Source organism: Jaculus jaculus, chromosome 6 (assembly GCF_020740685.1).
Source record: "Jaculus jaculus isolate mJacJac1 chromosome 6, mJacJac1.mat.Y.cur, whole genome shotgun sequence".
Lineage (NCBI taxonomy): Eukaryota > Metazoa > Chordata > Mammalia > Rodentia > Dipodidae > Jaculus > Jaculus jaculus.
Genome location: NC_059107.1, coordinates 75651109 through 75668275, shown reverse-complemented (window position 1 = coordinate 75668275; position 17167 = coordinate 75651109). Strand labels below are relative to the sequence as shown.

Here is a 17167-nt window from a genome sequence, read left to right as displayed (position 1 = left end):
CTTCTCAAGTACATTCAAAGCTGTGAGTTTTAAAACAGAACCTCAGTAGTTGGAAAGGAGCACTCCTTAATCCCACTAATGACATTCTTCAAATGTCAGAAAGTGTATAATGGTAGTGTCTCTTAATCTAAATTTTAAATGCATTTTTGTTGGGTAATAATAGGAACTTGCTTTAATATGCTGTTTACTGATCGATAAACATACTTTCTAAATTAACATTAATAGAGAGATGGGTAGTGAGAAAGTGTGTGTACATGTATGTATTTGCAGTGTATAGTACTGGAGTTAACACAGGGACTCAGAACTGTTAGCAATCACTGTACCAATTCCATCCCATATATATGAAACTTTAGTGTATTAACATACTGCAAATTGATCCTATTACCATCAGACCACCAGATTACCCTCTTTTTTCCCCTCTCCCTCTGTGGGTTAGTCCTCAGTGGGGGGGTATTGGTAATCACTATGGGTTTCTGTGGGGAGGACAATGTCTCACAGTACACCTGCCCACCCAGTGGATCTTAAATTTACTCCATCCCCTCTTCCACAATGTTTTTAAAGCCTTGGAAGGCATGTTGTAAGTCTCCTTTAGTGTTGAGCTCTTAGAAGCCTCTTATTTTCTTCACTCATGAATTTTGAGTTGTCTTAGTGTCTACCACCATATCCTTGGAGGAGGAGGTTCTCAGGCTAGCCATGAGAGCAGCACTCATACTTAATGTACTACTTCCTGCGTAATATTCCTTGGGCCCTGGAAGGTATGATAGAGATGACTCATCATCCAGTCCTAAGTACTCAGCTTACTCCTCTTGCCTAGACTTTATTTTTAACTATGGAAACTAAAAAGAATAGCACCTAGAATCAATGATAGTGAAACCTAAAACAAATCCTCAATCAACAAACCCACAAACCCCGAAGAAGTGAATGTCTGTTCTGTATCTGAGAAGATTTGGCTTTGAATCTTTAAAGTATGTGGTGAAAATCAGTTGATTTCTGTTGTAGCCACCTTCATGTTGTTGGGACAGAACACCTGACCAAAAGCAGATGATGGAAGCAAAAGTGTTTATTTTGGCTTACAGTGTCAATGGGAAGTCACATGATGGCAGGGAAAAAATGTTGGTAGAACAGAGGCTGGATATCACCACCTTGTAACAGCAGGTGGAAAACAGCACCAAGAAAGAGAACTGCCAGTGACACCACACCTCCAACAACAAGGTTCCACTTTCCAAATTGCCACTAGCTAGGGACCAAATTTGGAAAGCATATGAGTTTATGGAGGACATCTGATTCATACCATCATAGTTTCATATTTGAACCAAACATTGCTTTGCTGATGGTGGTCTCTCAGCCTAACAGAGTTTATTGGAGATGAGTGGTTCTGGGTGTTACTTGATGTGATATACATGTGATAATTATATGACATGGTACACAGTGCCAACATGAATATGTTTATTTTATGGCTCCTAGAGAGGAGGCCCTTTCTCACACATTCATTTTACTGTGCTTTATATCTTCGGACAAAAACACAATACACTGAGGTTGTGACACCGACTTACAGAAGTGTCTGCTGTTGGTTCAGGGGCCTGGATGCTCTGAGCAAGAAGACGAAGGGGCCCACTGTTGACTTACCCATAGAGTCGGTGAGCCTAAGTCTGCAGGACCTCATTGGCTACTTTCACCCCCCTGATGAGCACTTGGAACATGAGGACAAGCAAAACAGACTGCGAGCCCTGAAGAACCGGCAGAATCTCTTCCAGGAAGAGGTGAGGACTCCCTCATTCCTATTCTGTCTTTCACATGGGAAAATCCTTTAGTGGTGATGAAAATACTCCATTCATTCCATATCTTTACATATCTTGGTATAGAGAACCAAGGGTCCAACTGAATAGGGAAATAGGCCTTGCTCATTATTTTTATTTCTCTGTTACACCTATGACATAAGTACTGTGTTATCAGCCCTTACCTGGCCATTTGTCAGCTTAGTAGCTTGCTTTATGTTAGGATAATTAAATATAGAACCATACATACATACAGGCCTGGGCTAGAAAGAAAGATAGTTTCAGTGGTAAAGTACTTGTCATGCAACTATGAAGACCTGAATTTGGATTTCTAGCACCCATGTAGATGCTGAACAGGCATGGAAGAACACCTGTAATCCTAGGTGGAGATAGGGGATTCTTGGGACAAGCTGTCTAGCTACACTAGCCTAATGAGTGAGTCCTGGATTCATATGATGGATTTTTTCTCAATAAATAATTCAGACAGTGATTGAGGAAGACACTCAAAGTTGATTCTGGCCTACACATACTCCTACAAATGTATCCACACACACATGAACTTGTATAAATACACCCTTGCACACCATACAAACATACATGCAAAAAAAAAATCTAGTCTTTAAAGAAATATCAGTATTTTCAAAGTCCATACACTCCGGAGTTTCATTGTGGGCTTCTGGGATTGATGGTGTCCACCAGGACATCTGGCCAGCATTTCAGGTCTTAGTGCTCTCCTCATGGGGAATAATGCAAATTGTAGGAAAAAGTTATGTTGTAAAAACATTTAAGAAAAAAAATGGAGCACATTGCTGGGCGTGGTGGTGCATGCCTTTAATCCCAGCACATGGGAGGCAGAGGTAGGAGGATCGCCATGAGTTTGAGGCCACCCTGAGACTACATAGTGGATTCCAGGTCAGCCTGAGCTAGAGTGAGACCCTACCTCAAAAAACAAAACAAAACAAAACAAAACAAAACAAAACAAAACAAAACCAAAAAACCAACAAAAAAAGGAGCACATTGTTGAGTTTCCTAAATCTCTAAATCTGTGTTGTACTTTTGTACTTTAAAGCTGTTTTGTTGCAAGTGTATGCATTTTTGTGTACATGCATGTGAAATGTATGCATATTTGTGTGTGTGTGTGTGTGTGTGTGTGTGTGTGTGTGTATGTGTGTGTGTGTAATTCAGAGTTCAGTGTTGGGTACCTTCCTCAGTTGCTCTCCACCATATTTTTTTTCTTTTGAGACTAGATCTCTTGGTGAATGTGTTCATTCCACCTAGTAGACTAGATTAGCTAGCCAGCAAACCCTAAGGGTCCTCCAAACTCTGCCTGTGCAGTGCTGGTATTATAGGCATGTGCAGCCAGCCACACCTGGCTTCCCTGTGGTTCTTGGGATCTGCATTCAGGTCCTCATGCTTGCACTGAAGACACTTTACAAACTGTGCCTTCTCCCCAGCCCCTAAACCCAAGTTTTAATACTTTGGCATGGGCACAAATTTTTTATGTTGTTTTACTGTGTAAAGAATGAAATGTTCTGATCATCAGTGCACAAAACCACAGGAACTGTCATCATAAACCAATAATATGATAATAGGAATTATTTTAGTAGGTGTTCTTATCTTTACCCTTATTAAATTGCTGGACTGATCTTGCAGTCAGGTTCACATTGCTGGCAGAAATCACACAACCAAGTGCAGCTTGTGGGGAAAAAAAGAGGTTTATTTTGGCTTACAGGCTTGAGGGGGGAAGCTCCATGATGGCAGGGGAAAACAATGGTGGAAATCAACCCCTGGCCAACATTAGGTGGACAACAGGAACAAGAGAGTGTGCCAAACACTAGCAAGGGGAAACTGGCTTCAATATAAATAAGCCCACCCCCAACAATACTCTGCCTCCAGGAGGCACTAATTCCCAAATCTCTATCAGCTGGGAACATAGCATTCAGAACACCTAAGTTTATGGGGAGCACCTGGATCAGATCACCACAACTGATTACTTGATATATGAAATACTCATATATAACTATATGAATATTTACTTAATATATGAAAGAATTGAGCCTAAAGTTGGGCTATGGAAAATTAAAGTATTGGTTTGAATATTATCAAACTAGTATTGGATTAGGTGGGCTGTTTCTCATCTAAGATATTTCTAAACTGTATTCTGGAAATGTTCTGGTGTCAGTGGTGTCTCTTAAATTCTCTGTCAAGTAAGTTAACTTAATTAGACACTGCTTTATAGCCTTTCCTCTCATAAGTTTTGCCTTGGTTTGAAAACCACAATTAATAATAATAAGTTTAGATGGTTCCCTACAAAATTTTATAATTTTTTTTATATTCTTTAAAATGCATTTTCATGGACTTTATTTTAGTTGATTTACTATGTAGTTTAGTAGTTACCATAATGCTTATTAAATATAAAAGGAGGTACTTAGATGCTCCCTTAATAGTAGAACACTATTGATGACCTATTTATTTTGATTGCTATTAAACATTACAAATGTAACATGAATTCCATATTTTATATTTTTCTTGTGGTTTTAGTTGATAATGGCAACCAAGAATTGAAAATCTATCTGAATGGCTTGAACAACATTGAATTTCACATATAATTGTGTTTGTTCCTGTTAGTTAAGTAATGTTGTCAATTTTCCTTGGATTAGCAGACATATGTTAAGCCAGACATCTTTTTAAATCAGGCAATAGCAGAGCTAGGTGTTTTCATTGTGGGAGAGTTTTCTATTCTGTATTCTATAGCCCATGCTTCCATCAAACTTGAAACAACCTTCTTGATCCAGCCTCTGTGGTTCTGGGATTACAGGGATGGGATACTATGTCCAGCTCAAAATTAACTTCTGATTAATCCCACCCTTTCCAGGGCATGATCAACCTAGTTCTGGAGTGCATAGACCGGCTTCATGTCTACAGCAGTGCAGCACACTTCGCTGATGTTGCGGGAAGAGAAGCAGGGGAGTCTTGGAAATCCATTCTGAATTCTCTTTATGAGTTGCTGGGTAAGGACTGTGTTCAAGACATCTATGTTTGTCTGTTTAACATGGTCATATTATACTTACAGCAACTTTGTAGCATGCCTCTTAATCAGGACTTTTATTTTTATTATTAAAAACATTTTTTGTATGGTTGTATCATGCGTTGGCACCAACTCTTCCCTTCTTCCTGCCCCCATTCCACAGGGTACCCTCTGCAGAGAGGTTGCTGCTTTTCCCCATGGGGTTGTAGGTTATGCATTTTGGGGGCAACAGCCAGTTATTGGGGGGGGGAAGTGCCTCTGGGCATGACATCTCAACCTATGACTCTTATAATCTTTCCATCTCCTCTTTCACAAAATTCTCTGGGACTTGGTAAGTGCGTTTTAAGTCTACTTCAATGGTGAGGTCTTAGGAGCCTCTGGATTTGTGCTGACTTCCAATTTTGAATGTCATTGATCTAAAGCCAATGAAGCTTGGTGCATAAACCCATTTCTGAATGTGAAAGGTAGCCTGAGGAGTACACAGGTTTTGATTACAGTACGAGGAGCATGGAGGCTACTTCTAATGGGTAACAAGGTTCCAAATGGATACTTATTAGATATTTCCTTTTTTGATTCTAGAGTTAGTACCACAAAACTCCTCTCTTTATAGCTCTAGCATGTCAGGGCTCTGCTCTAGTGCCCTTCCCTTGTCTTTATGAGATCCGTATGTGGCAACTTCTAAGTATGCACAACCTCATTCAGCAATGCTTGTAGTGCTTTATTTGCATCACATTCCTGTTCACTCTGTGAAGAGGTAGGTATTCAATATAAACAGCCAGCACTATTATAGAAGCGTCTACCTATCTCTTATTAACAACTGAGAAGAGTTAATTTTGCCCATTTCAAGTCAGCAAGCCTCTTTGACACTTAGCACTTATATGCAATGCAGCATTTAGTACATTTGTTATTTTGTTATACACAGGCTTGATTTCAAAGGCAAGAATAATAGCTTCCTGTTCTTGTGTCACTGGCATATATTAGATACTCCACAAATGTATATTCATTAAATAACTGACTTCTGATGAAATAGGCAATTATACCTGAGTATAAGGCATTTTTAATGTGAAGGATTGGATGTCAAAATATTTGAAAATCCTTCATAATGTAGCTAAACCTCATTAAAATTTATAGAGTCATAATACAATTTAGTCATAATTGTACCTATTAGGATTTTTAATATGTTTTTCTTAGGGTGAGTTTCTTGATAAACCATTAAAATTAAGCACATATGCTTTGGTACTTTCATGGTGCTAGCATTTCTCTGAAAATGCCTGAAAAATTGAGTCCTTATAGAAATCTAGATTCATTATTTTATATATAACAATCATTGGAATAGGGATATTTTGTTGCTAAAATTCTAAAGCACATATTTTATATGAAAGTAATAACATTGAATTTCTGAAAATAAGAGAAATTGCATTATGATAGTGTTTTTAACACTATAGTATGATTTCTTTTCTTGGTATGACATGGGCTGGATCCTAGATGCTTAACTAAAGAGGTTGTGTGATCCAGGATAGAACAAGTCTTGTGGAAGGAACATTGTTATTGGTAAATCAAGATATCTTATTTATCACTCTGTCAATTTCTTCCATAGTCTCAGTTCACTAATCCTTTTAGCAAGTCACATGCTCATGTTTGTTTCCATGACTAACAAACATGTCACATATCATGTTTAGTGTTATCATGACTTTCATGAACTTGCAGCAAAGCACACCCTTCAACCAATCATTTAAGGCTATGTATCCCTTAAGCCTGTACTCCACAGAGTTGTTTAGGCATTCAATTTGATTAGTTTAGAGCCTTTAAAGTAGCTTTAATATATCCTGCAATGCTGGAGACTTGGATGAGAACAAAGCTCACTTCACAAATTAGTTTTGTGTTTTACTTTTTGTGGAACATGGCTAGAGAACTATTTTTAACTGGCATACCTATGTAAGTAGGAAAAGGGAAAGTGGTGTAGGTGGAGTAATGAATCCATTGGGATATCATCTTTTGGATATAAAGAAAACTCTGACTCATATGGCCTTAAACCTCATGGGGCTTCGTGGTCTCACATAAGTGGCAATCTACCACAGAATTTAACTTAATTTAGTTTCCATTGTGCCTGCAGAGCCTCTATGTGTGTGTGTGTATGTGTGTGTATACGCGTGTGTGCATCCTCTGCTTTCTCTGGGTTATTGTGGGTTTAGCTTCCTGTTTCCCTTGATGACATCACCTGGCTGTGCTTAGGTTCTAATGTGTGAACTTTTTTCTGACACAGGAGAAGGGAAACAAGTCATCTTGAGAAAAAACAAAACAAAACACATTACTTCCCAAAACCTGTAAAACCCACATTTCATATCCCATTGACCCAAATTCTGTGGCTATTCCAGAAATAGGTGCTCTAACAAAGGGGAGAGGATTTACCAGTAATTATTTCAACTAGTCAGGGAAAACCTTGTAACATCGGGCAAACCCGCACACTTCCTGGCCCTCATTTAGAAAGTAGAAATTATAGAGGAAGGTCACATACCCATCATAAATGCTAGCTTGTGTATTTTACTCATGCAAAAATTTTGATGAATGGAATTCTGTCTGGTGCTTTTCATCTGCTACCTAGCACCATGTGGTAAGCTGCGTAGGCACTCAATAAACATTAGTCTGATTTATTTAATGAACACATAGCAGAGATTCCTATTGATTTTGGGCAGCAGGGTGCATTCAGCCATTAATTGACTTTATTAAAAATCAATGGGTTTATTTTTCCTCTTCCATGAGGTCCTTTTCTTGAAAAACACAAGCCTGAGCTTTCATGTATAGAAGCAACCTCTGAGAAAATGACCCCTCCCCCTTTTCCCAGGGCCCTGTCTCTACCACTGATATGACTTGAGACTGGTTACTAAATTTATGCTGTTTCCTGATGTGCAAATTAGAGGAAACAATGTTGCCTGTTTTTAGAGTTATTGTGCCAATTACATGCTTTAATATGCCAAACAGGGAACAACTGGCACATACTGTTTTAAATGCTATGTATAAAATGGTGCTAATGATTCTGCTTCTAAGATGGCTCATGTTGGGTATGTTGTCACATTTTCAGCATAGCATACTATGTTGTTGTTCTTGTCTGTATTCCCATTTCTTTTGGACATTCATTATTACCACCCTTTTCTTTGTTAACATAATGACACTTTCTTCTTTAACCTCTGTTTTCATCCTTGATTTTGTATTTAAAAATGTCTTAGAAACTTCATGCAGGAATGATCTGGATGAGTTTATGGAATATATAGGGTAACAATTATTGGATCACACTGACGCTTTGTTTCCTTATTGGAAGAGAGGGAAAACAAAACAAATCTTTATTATCTCTGGAGTGAAAATTTCATATTCTGATATTCTGCTCAATCTTTGAAAACATAGGATACAACACCATGAATAGCTGATACTCAGTAACTACAATCAGCTGCTTTCATTAATGGTTCAACATCCTCTGTATAAGTCATTGCAGATGGGAAATATTGCATCTGTACTATGTACAGACTTCTTGTTATTTGCTAAACAAGCAGTCTAACAACTTTTTGAATTGGATCATATGTAACAAGCTCTGGAGATGATTTAAACAAAAATCCTGATATCTGAGGATTTGGATGTATGTCAGATCTGATTCCTCAAGGTTTCCCCAGTTTATATGATCCTGAGACCTCCGTGTTTAGGTTCTGCAAGATTTCTGGTTACTCCCTCTGCCTCTACTCTTGTTGTGGTGGTTTGATTCAGGTGTTCCCCCATTAACTTAGGTGTCCTGGATGTTAGGTTTCCCAGCTGATGGCAATTGGGAATTAATGCCTCCTAGAGCAAGTATATTCTTGTGGGCGGGCTTATGTGTGTTATAGCCAGTTTCCCTTTGGCAGTGTTTGGCACATTCTCCTGTTTCTATGGTCCACCTTATGTTGGCTAGGGGGTGATGTCCACCCTCTGCTCATGCCATCATTTTCCCCTGCAATCGTGGAGCTTCCCCTCAAGCCTATAGGCCAAAATAAAGTTCTTTTTCCCAGAACCTGCTCTTAGTTGGGTGATTTCTACCAGCAGTGTGAACCTGACTGCAACACTTGTCTTCCCATATTCATCTCTGAGCCCACCCTCTCTTCCTCATGAGCGTTCTTTGACACTACGTCTCTTAACTTCCTACTATAATCATATTTGATTTCAACTCATATCTGACCTTTCCCCTTCCTTTTCAACCCTGACTTCATTTACTTTGTCCAATTTCTCTGCATTGCCTCCTTCTAGTAATTTCCTCCCATTCAGATCAGCAATTCAAAACGTCTATAATTGACTAATATTCACAAAATTAGAATGTTCTTAAGTCTATGTACATATTTCCTGAATTATTTATATCTCATTTGATTAAGAAAGGATTTGATGGTGCTGTTAGTTAATAGTGACATAATTAGAATTTCCTGAAACTCACATTTGACAATGTAATAACCATGTATGTTACAAAGAACACATGAATTCAGGCACATGAATATTTGTGACTTTTTTTTCAATTGCCTGAAATTTCTGTACCCTTGTTCTGGAGAGGGTAGAGAAAGGCCTCAGACCATTTCAGAACTTCTCTGACAAGCACTGTAGCAATGCACAGGGTCACTGCAAACCTGAGCACACTGGAGACTTGCTTATTTGTAATGTGTGAATGGAGTTTTAAAGCAACAGAAGTCAAATTCTAAATGCATTTCTGCCAACATGTACATATCTATAAATCTATATATACATAGATATATATGTATACATCAATATGTACTATCTTATTTATTTGCAGACTGAGAGGGAGAAAGAGAGAAAAGAGAAGGAGGGGAAGAAAGAGAAGAAGAGAGGGAGAGAGAGAATAGACATACAAGGGCCTCTTTCCACTTCAAAGAATTCTAACTGAATGTGCTACTTTGTCCATCTGGCTTTCATGTGGGTGTTAGGAAATGAGACCAAGGCCATCCAGCTTTTCAAGCTAGTGCCTTAACCACTGAGCCATTTGCCTCCTAAATATATTCTTTTGATAAAATATTTTTGTTTGTTTATTTTAGAGAGAGAGGGAGAGAGAGAGAGAAAGAGAGAGAGAGAGAGAGAGAGGATATGAATATGGGCATGCCAGGGACCCCGGCTACTGCAAACAGACTCCAGATGCATGCACTACCTTGTTCATCTGACTTACATGTGTCCTGGGGAATTGAACCTGGATTCTTTGGCTGTGCAGATAAGTGCCTTAACTGCTAAGCCAACTGCTAAACCATCTCTCCATCCCTCTTTCCCCCCTGTATATATTCTTAACTTTTTCATTTGCACATTGCATTTCATGAGTGAGATATTTGTGAATCTATCCCTACTCCTATTCCAGATAATTCTGCATATTTATCTATCTACTAAATACCTCACTTCAGGAAAGGCTCCCCACCCCCTTTTGCCTGTTTTCCCAACCATCTTATTTCCTTGCCTAGTCTTTTGATTGGATGTTTTGGTGTAACAGGGCCTGCCATGATGGGGGAACTTGGAATCTGATGGGTCTCTATGCTAAGACAGGTTCTCATAAGGCAGAGTGTTTATATACAACCAGTATTTATTTCTCATCATTCTCAGGCAGGAAAGTTCAAGTTCAAGGTACTAGGACATTCTTTGTCTGCTGAGGGCTGTTGCAGGCCAAGTTAATATGGGCATTTTCTTACTCAGTCCTACTTGGCAGAAGAGGTAAAGGTTTCTTTAGTGTCTCTACTACAAGGCCATTAATCCTCTTCATAAGGTCTCCACTGTCCCAAACTACTTCATTCCAAAGACACACACATCTTCTAATGCCATTATGTAAGGTTAGGATTTCAACAAATCCATCTGTGGTGGTTTGATTCAGGTGTCCCCCATAAACTTAGGTATTCTGAATGCTGGTCTTCCCAGCTAATAGCAATTGGAAATTAAAGCCTTCTGGAGAGGGTATATTGTTGGGGCAGGCTTATGGGTTTTATAGCCAATTTCCCCTTAACAGTGTTTGGCACATTCTCCTGTTCCTGTTGCCCACTTTATGTTGGCCTGGGGGTGATTTCCACCCCCTGCTCATGCCATTGTTTGCCCCAGCAATCATGGAGCTTCCCCTCTAGTCTATAGGCCAAAATAAACCTCTTTTTCCCACAAGCTGCTCTTGGTTGGGTGATATCTACCAGCAATACGAACCTGCCTACAACAGTAAAGTGGTACCGAGGAGTGGGATTGCTGCTAGACACCTGACTGTGTGGCTCTGGCCTTTTTGGAGCTGATATTTAAGAGGAATATGGAAGCATTTGAAACCTTGGCCTAAGAGATGCATTGCAGTGCTGTAAGTACAGCTTGATGGACTATTCTGGTCAGAGCTGAAAGATCTGAGTGCAGTAAGAACTATGGACTGTGAGGTTTGGCTTATGACAGTTAGAAAGAGCTTTGCTTGGACTGGGCTACAATTTGTATGAGAGGCTTGCCGTTAAAACTGGGTCTTAAGTTGTATAGGGTTTCACTGCATGGAAATGGACTGGTGTGAGCAGAAGGATAGGGCACAGAAAAAAATAATGAAATCTTTGGGTGAACTGCTGCCAATTGAGGTACAATTGAGAGATTACAACCTTTGAAATTGGGTCAGCTGACCTGCACTGGGGCAACAGGAAGAATGTAGACTCTTTTGAAGGGGCTAAGTGCTTAATGGGTGTCCTGTTTTTCAAAGTCGGCTTTATTACCCCTGGATTACAAATTGGCACCCTACCTGGTATTGTGGAGTATAAGAAATGCAGGAAAGAGAGGGTCATTGAGTTTTCAACACAGTCTTGTGTTTTGGAAATGGCCATGGGAAGTGTGAAGCAGGTTTGCTAGATTCCTGCATGGAGATCCCATGGGGCCATGAGGATGAACTTTGGTTTATAGTGGAGACCCAGTGGAGGTTCTGGGACCACAAGATGGCTGCTAAGGAGAGCTGCCAGTCCTGAATGAAGTTTTCCAGGACTGTGAGTAGCCTAGCTGGAGGGGTGTAATTGGAACTCCAGAGACTTGGTGCTGGTTAGGATCATTGGACTTAGAGACTTGTCATTGGCTAGAATTATTGGACTTGGAGCTACAGAGTTTGGTGTTTGCCTGGTTTAAATCATGGATTGCTTGAGTATTTCTTTGCTATGCCCAATACCATCTTTTGCACTGTGAATGTTTATTCTGTGCCATTATGGGTTTTGGGGGGGGTGGTTGGTATTATGGCTCAGTTAAAAGACCTTGGATTATGGGAATGTATGAATATCACTGGACTCACCAAAAACTATGGGGACTTTTAAAGCTGGATGAATGTGTTGCATTTTATATCATGTATGAATTTCAGTGTATGGGGTCAGGGGTGGAACACAGTGGTCTGATTCAGGTGTCCCCATCATCTTAGGTGTTCTGAATTCTAGTCTCCTCACCTGATGACAATTGAAAATTAAAGCACCCTGGAGGCAGAGTATTGTTGGGGTGGGCTTATGGGTTTTATAAGTTGGTTCCCCTTGGCAGTGTTTGGCACACTCTCCTCTTCCTGTTGCCCACCTTGTGTGGGCCATGGGGAAATGTCCACCCTCTGCTCATGCCAGGATTATGCCTGCCATCATGGAACTTCCCTCTAGTCTGTAAGCCAAAATAAACTTCTTGTTCCCACAAGTTGCTCTCAGTTGAGTGATTTCTACCAGCTATGCAAACCTGACTGCAAAAGCATCTTTGTGGTAACCCCAAATTCAGACTGTAATTTTTTTATTGCTTGTGTGGGTACATGTCCATGTGTGTAATGTGTGTTTGTTGTCTAAATATGTATATGTGCCCTTCCAGTGCCCCATATGCTCACATTCAGTAGCCGTAGGGTATCCAGCTTCCTTGCTCTTTTGCATGGTCTTATTTTGAGAGTTCTTGTTACAGTTACTTTCTCATTGCTGGGACAACACCTGACAAGAAGCAGCTTATGGGAGGAGAGGGTTTATTTCAGGCTTACAGATCTAGGGGAAGTTCTATCATGGCAGAAATAAGCTGGCTCACTTCCATAGATCCATAGCAGAGAGACATCACCAGTAGCCAACAAGCATGAATAGCTGGAGCTCTAACTGCCTCTAACATACTTTAGGGCTGGACTAAAAGATCAACCCCCAGTTATACCTCTTCCAGCAGGCTGCTGGAGATTTAGGTTGCAAGATTAATCAAGAATACCTCAGACTATGGAGGACATACATTCATATTCCAACCACCACATTCCTTTTACTTATTCCTGAGATTGTAATGTTCCAAAGATTCTTGGGACCCTGCTTATCTACAAGACTGGGGTTACAAGTGCACATCACCATGTCCAGCAATTTTATGTGGGATCTGGAAATTGTACCTTAGACAGTTTCAGGACCCCTCAGGTCCTCATACTTAGTCAGAAAGTACAATTAATCACTGAGCAATGTCTCTAGCCCTGGAGCATAATTTAATACCTGTTATGGGAGATGATTTTATCCATGAATTGAGGGACAGTGGTTGGAAGGAGAGTGAGTCTACTGTCACAGAGCTTATGGTTGGATGGAAAAGGTAGACAGCATATACAAAGCCAGCCAGTATGTAGGGTGCACAAATTTAAAACAGATGGGAGTTGGGGAAATATATAACTTACCTGGAAGCCAAAGGCTTAAGCAATACCTCTAAGGTGTAGACTCTATAAAATCATGAGAAAAATAGTACCTAGTGGAAAAATAAGTAACAGGTAGAAATAACAATTCATAGAACAATAAATGAAATAAAATATTTTCAGCATGGCAAATAAATGCAAGTTTAAAAAGTAAATCAGGGTCACATTTAACTTAATAGGTTGGCATAAATGAAAACATTTGTTAATATCCAACATTGGAAAAAATATTGGATAATAAATTCTGGGTTTGAGTATAAGATGATAAAATTTATAAAGCACGATCAGTCCTTTAACTTCCAGAGTTCTAGTGGAGGGATTGTGCTCCAAAGATATATTTGCACAAACATAAAAAGGATGTCTACTGTGAAATTACTTGTAAATAGCATAAAATTGAAAATAATTTTATCAACAGGGGACTGGTTACACAAGTTGTGGTATACTTATTTGGTATGATACTTCAGCATCATTGAAAATTGACACATATCTATCATTTGGAAAGTTGTATGAAGAAGACTAAATTGTTCTTTTACGTATAGAAAGCTATGGTTTGATCTTAACTGGGAAGGAAAAGGCACAGGCTTACTATGTATGGATTACGCTTACATTGGTGGGCTGGAAAGGTGGCTCAGCAGGTAAAGCACTTGCTGTGTAAGGGTAAGTACCTGAGTTCTGATCCCCAACAATCCACAGAAAGCCTGATGTTCTAGTGAGTGTCTGTAATTCCCGTGCATCTACAATGAGATGGGACATATAGCTATGAGGATCCCTTGGAAGTTCTTGGGCTACCTATCTTGGTTTTCATTATAGTGGACAATTAGAGATCCTGCCCCAAACAAGGTGGAAGGTCAGGACCTCCACATGTATCCTGTGGCACACGAGCCTGCACACACACACACACACACACACACACACACACACTCCAAAAGGAAGGATTCCAATTGCATAAAATAAAAGCATAAAAGATACTTTCTCTTGTATACATGAGATCATGTTGAAAGAATATGTTATGTGGCTGCTACTTGGGAGAAGGATTGTGATTTTTAACTTTAATTTTGTTTGTTCTGTTATATTTTTATTAATAATCTGTTGTCATATGTTACTTTTTATAACTGAAATTAGTTAATACAAATGCTATATGCTAGGTGGCATATGATGGCAAAAAAGCTATATAGTAATTCCAGTTAAATGAAAAACATTGGAGTGAAAATGAACACTTCTTTTTTTGTTTGTTTGTTGGTTTTGTTTTGTTTTTTTGAGGTAGGGTCTCACTGTAGCCCAGGCTGACCTGGAATTCACTATGTAGTCTCACGGTGGCCTTGAACTCACAGTGATCCTCCTACCTGTGCCTCCGAGTGGGATTAAAGGCGTGCACCACCACACCTGGAAAGACTTCTTGTTTTTATACCAGATGTTTTAAGAGGGGTGAAGGTGCTTCAAGTGGAGAGTTACGAGAAACTGTAACTTTAAAATCTCCCCATGGCTTCTCTTTAGTGTTATGATTATTATAATGACCACTGACTTCATTACCTGAAAAAAATCAACAAGTAAAACCATATGTTACCAGTGTTAAGAAGAAGTGATAGAGGAGTACTCAGCACTGAAACATCTCTATCACACTCTCCAAGGCTCAGGGTCCATTGTGGAAGAGGTGGCAGAAAGAATGTAAGAGCCAAAGGACTGCTAATAATATACTTGTACAGACAGAAACTGGCCTTGGTATCCATGACCTCTCTGCCTAGCACTACCTTCACAAGACCCTCATAATAGGAGAAAAAGATGATAACATCAAAATAAAAGAGAGACTAATAGAGAGAAGGAAGGGATATGATGGGGAGTGGATTTGTGAAGGGGAAAGTGGGAGAAGGGAGGAAATTATCATGGTTTATTTCTGTAGGTGTGGAAGATGTCAATAAAAAAACACAACCCATATGTTGTATTTTGACATACAAAGCCTCAAGACTCGTCTGCTTTCAGTCAGTAGTCTACATGGACTTAAATGGCACTGTGAGATACCCACATAAACCTGTAAGTTTATACAAGTGAAGCATCGGACATTAGAGTTCTAAGTAATTGTCCTTGTATATTTTTGTATATTTATTTTACTTGTACTCGTCTATCCAAAGATTTACTTTAGATATAAAAGCCGAATCCACTGCACATCATCTCCATTCTTCTGAAGAGGTAGACAAGGGCTGGTGAGTTCCTGTGTGGTAGCACTTGCCTAACGTGTACAAAGCCCTGGGTTCTATCCCTAGCATCAAAACTGATAAAAGGAAACAACAAAATAACAACAAAAGTCAAAATAATTGGCAGTAGATTCTTTTTTGGGGTTTGTATGAAACAAGCTGCCACTTTCTACTGTTTGTTTTCCTTAGTCAAGTTTTTGGCACACAGAAAAGAGGGAGAAGGCAGGATGGATGATCTATAACAATTTGGTATTTGACGTAGACATAGTTAATGTGGGTTTTGGGTGGTAAGTAATGAGAATAGATTTATGAGGTACCATCAAGATGATGTCAAGATGTCATAGATACTGGTACTCTGAGTTGGAGAAGCATCACTGTGGCACTCTTTCATGCATCTTTTCTGACATCCACATAATTAATCTATGGGATGCAGACAAGTCTGGTTTTATAGCAATGTCTGAGAACTGGCTCTATAGCAATTGTCTTTGAATCCTCATTTTCTAGAGATGCAAATATGAAACAAACAGGATAGACTGCTACTCTTTCTGTACAGCATAGTGACTAGTCTGTGAAACCTCGAAGACTTTATAAGGTGAAGGCTTGGTCCCCAGTGCGGTGTCAAGCTGTGGAGCTTTTGGCAAATGACGGGACATGAGGGCTTCCACCTAATCCATTGATGGATTCATACTATGATGGTGTCATTAGTAGGTGGTGGAGATTAAGAGGTGAGGGCTGCCTGCAGGAAGTGGGTTACTGGCGCTGGAAGGGCATACCTGTTCCCAGCACCTCCTATCCTCTGCTTCCCACTTTCTTGCTGCCATGAAAGAGAAGCTTTCCCATCTCATGCCCTTCAGTCATGATGTATCCATCTCGTCATGGGTCTCAAAGTACTGTAACCAGCCACAGAGTGAAATCTGAAAATAGGACACAAGATGAGTCTTCTTCTCTTTAAATTGTTTTCTCAGACATTATGTCACAGAAATAAAATGTGACTGCCAAAAAAAAAAAAAAAAAAGTAGAGAGAGAGAGTTTAGCAGTTAGAAACTTTAGCACCTGTACATGCTTTTCTCATATCCCAGGAAGACAGATCTTACTAAATGCTATAAGACATGGGAAAGCTGTCCAGAGATGAAAGCTTGCTTCAAGCATGTGGGTATAGATGGATTTTATCTGGACAGGTACTGCATTTCAAGTCAAGACATATATTTTTTTTCTTTTTCTGTTTGCACGTGTATGTATGGTTTGGTGTGCATGCATGTGTCTATGTGTGTATGGGGGTGTGTGTGAGCATTAATGTGGAGGTCAGAAGTCAGTGGTGGTGGTGGTAGGATCTTCCTTAGTTGCTCTCCACCTTATTTGAGACAGAGCACACTGATTTGGCTAGACCAGTGATCTCCAAAGATTTCCTGTTTCTACTTTCCCAGAGTTGGGATTACAGATGTATGCCACCATGCCTGGCATTTTATGTGGATAATGGGATGAACACACAGATCTTAATGCTTAAATAATGAGTCATCTCTCC

At 39.6% G+C, this 17167-nt stretch overlaps 1 protein-coding gene and 1 non-coding gene across 6 annotated transcripts in view; one reads left to right on the top strand and one right to left on the bottom strand.

The window, feature by feature from the left end:
• Ryr2 (ryanodine receptor 2) overlaps positions 1–17167 on the top strand; it is a 737098-nt gene that overhangs the window by 401664 nt on the left and 318267 nt on the right. For all 5 annotated transcript variants that reach the window (XM_045151997.1, XM_045151996.1, XM_045151994.1 and 2 more), the window contains 2 exons: positions 1577–1760; positions 4651–4786. In XM_045151997.1, the coding sequence (XP_045007932.1) occupies positions 1577–1760; positions 4651–4786 (320 nt within the window). The remainder of the gene's footprint in view (positions 1–1576; positions 1761–4650; positions 4787–17167) is intronic.
• Positions 9328–9460, bottom strand: LOC123461941. Its single transcript, XR_006637986.1, has one exon. It is a non-coding gene; the product is annotated as a small nucleolar RNA SNORA9 (small nucleolar RNA).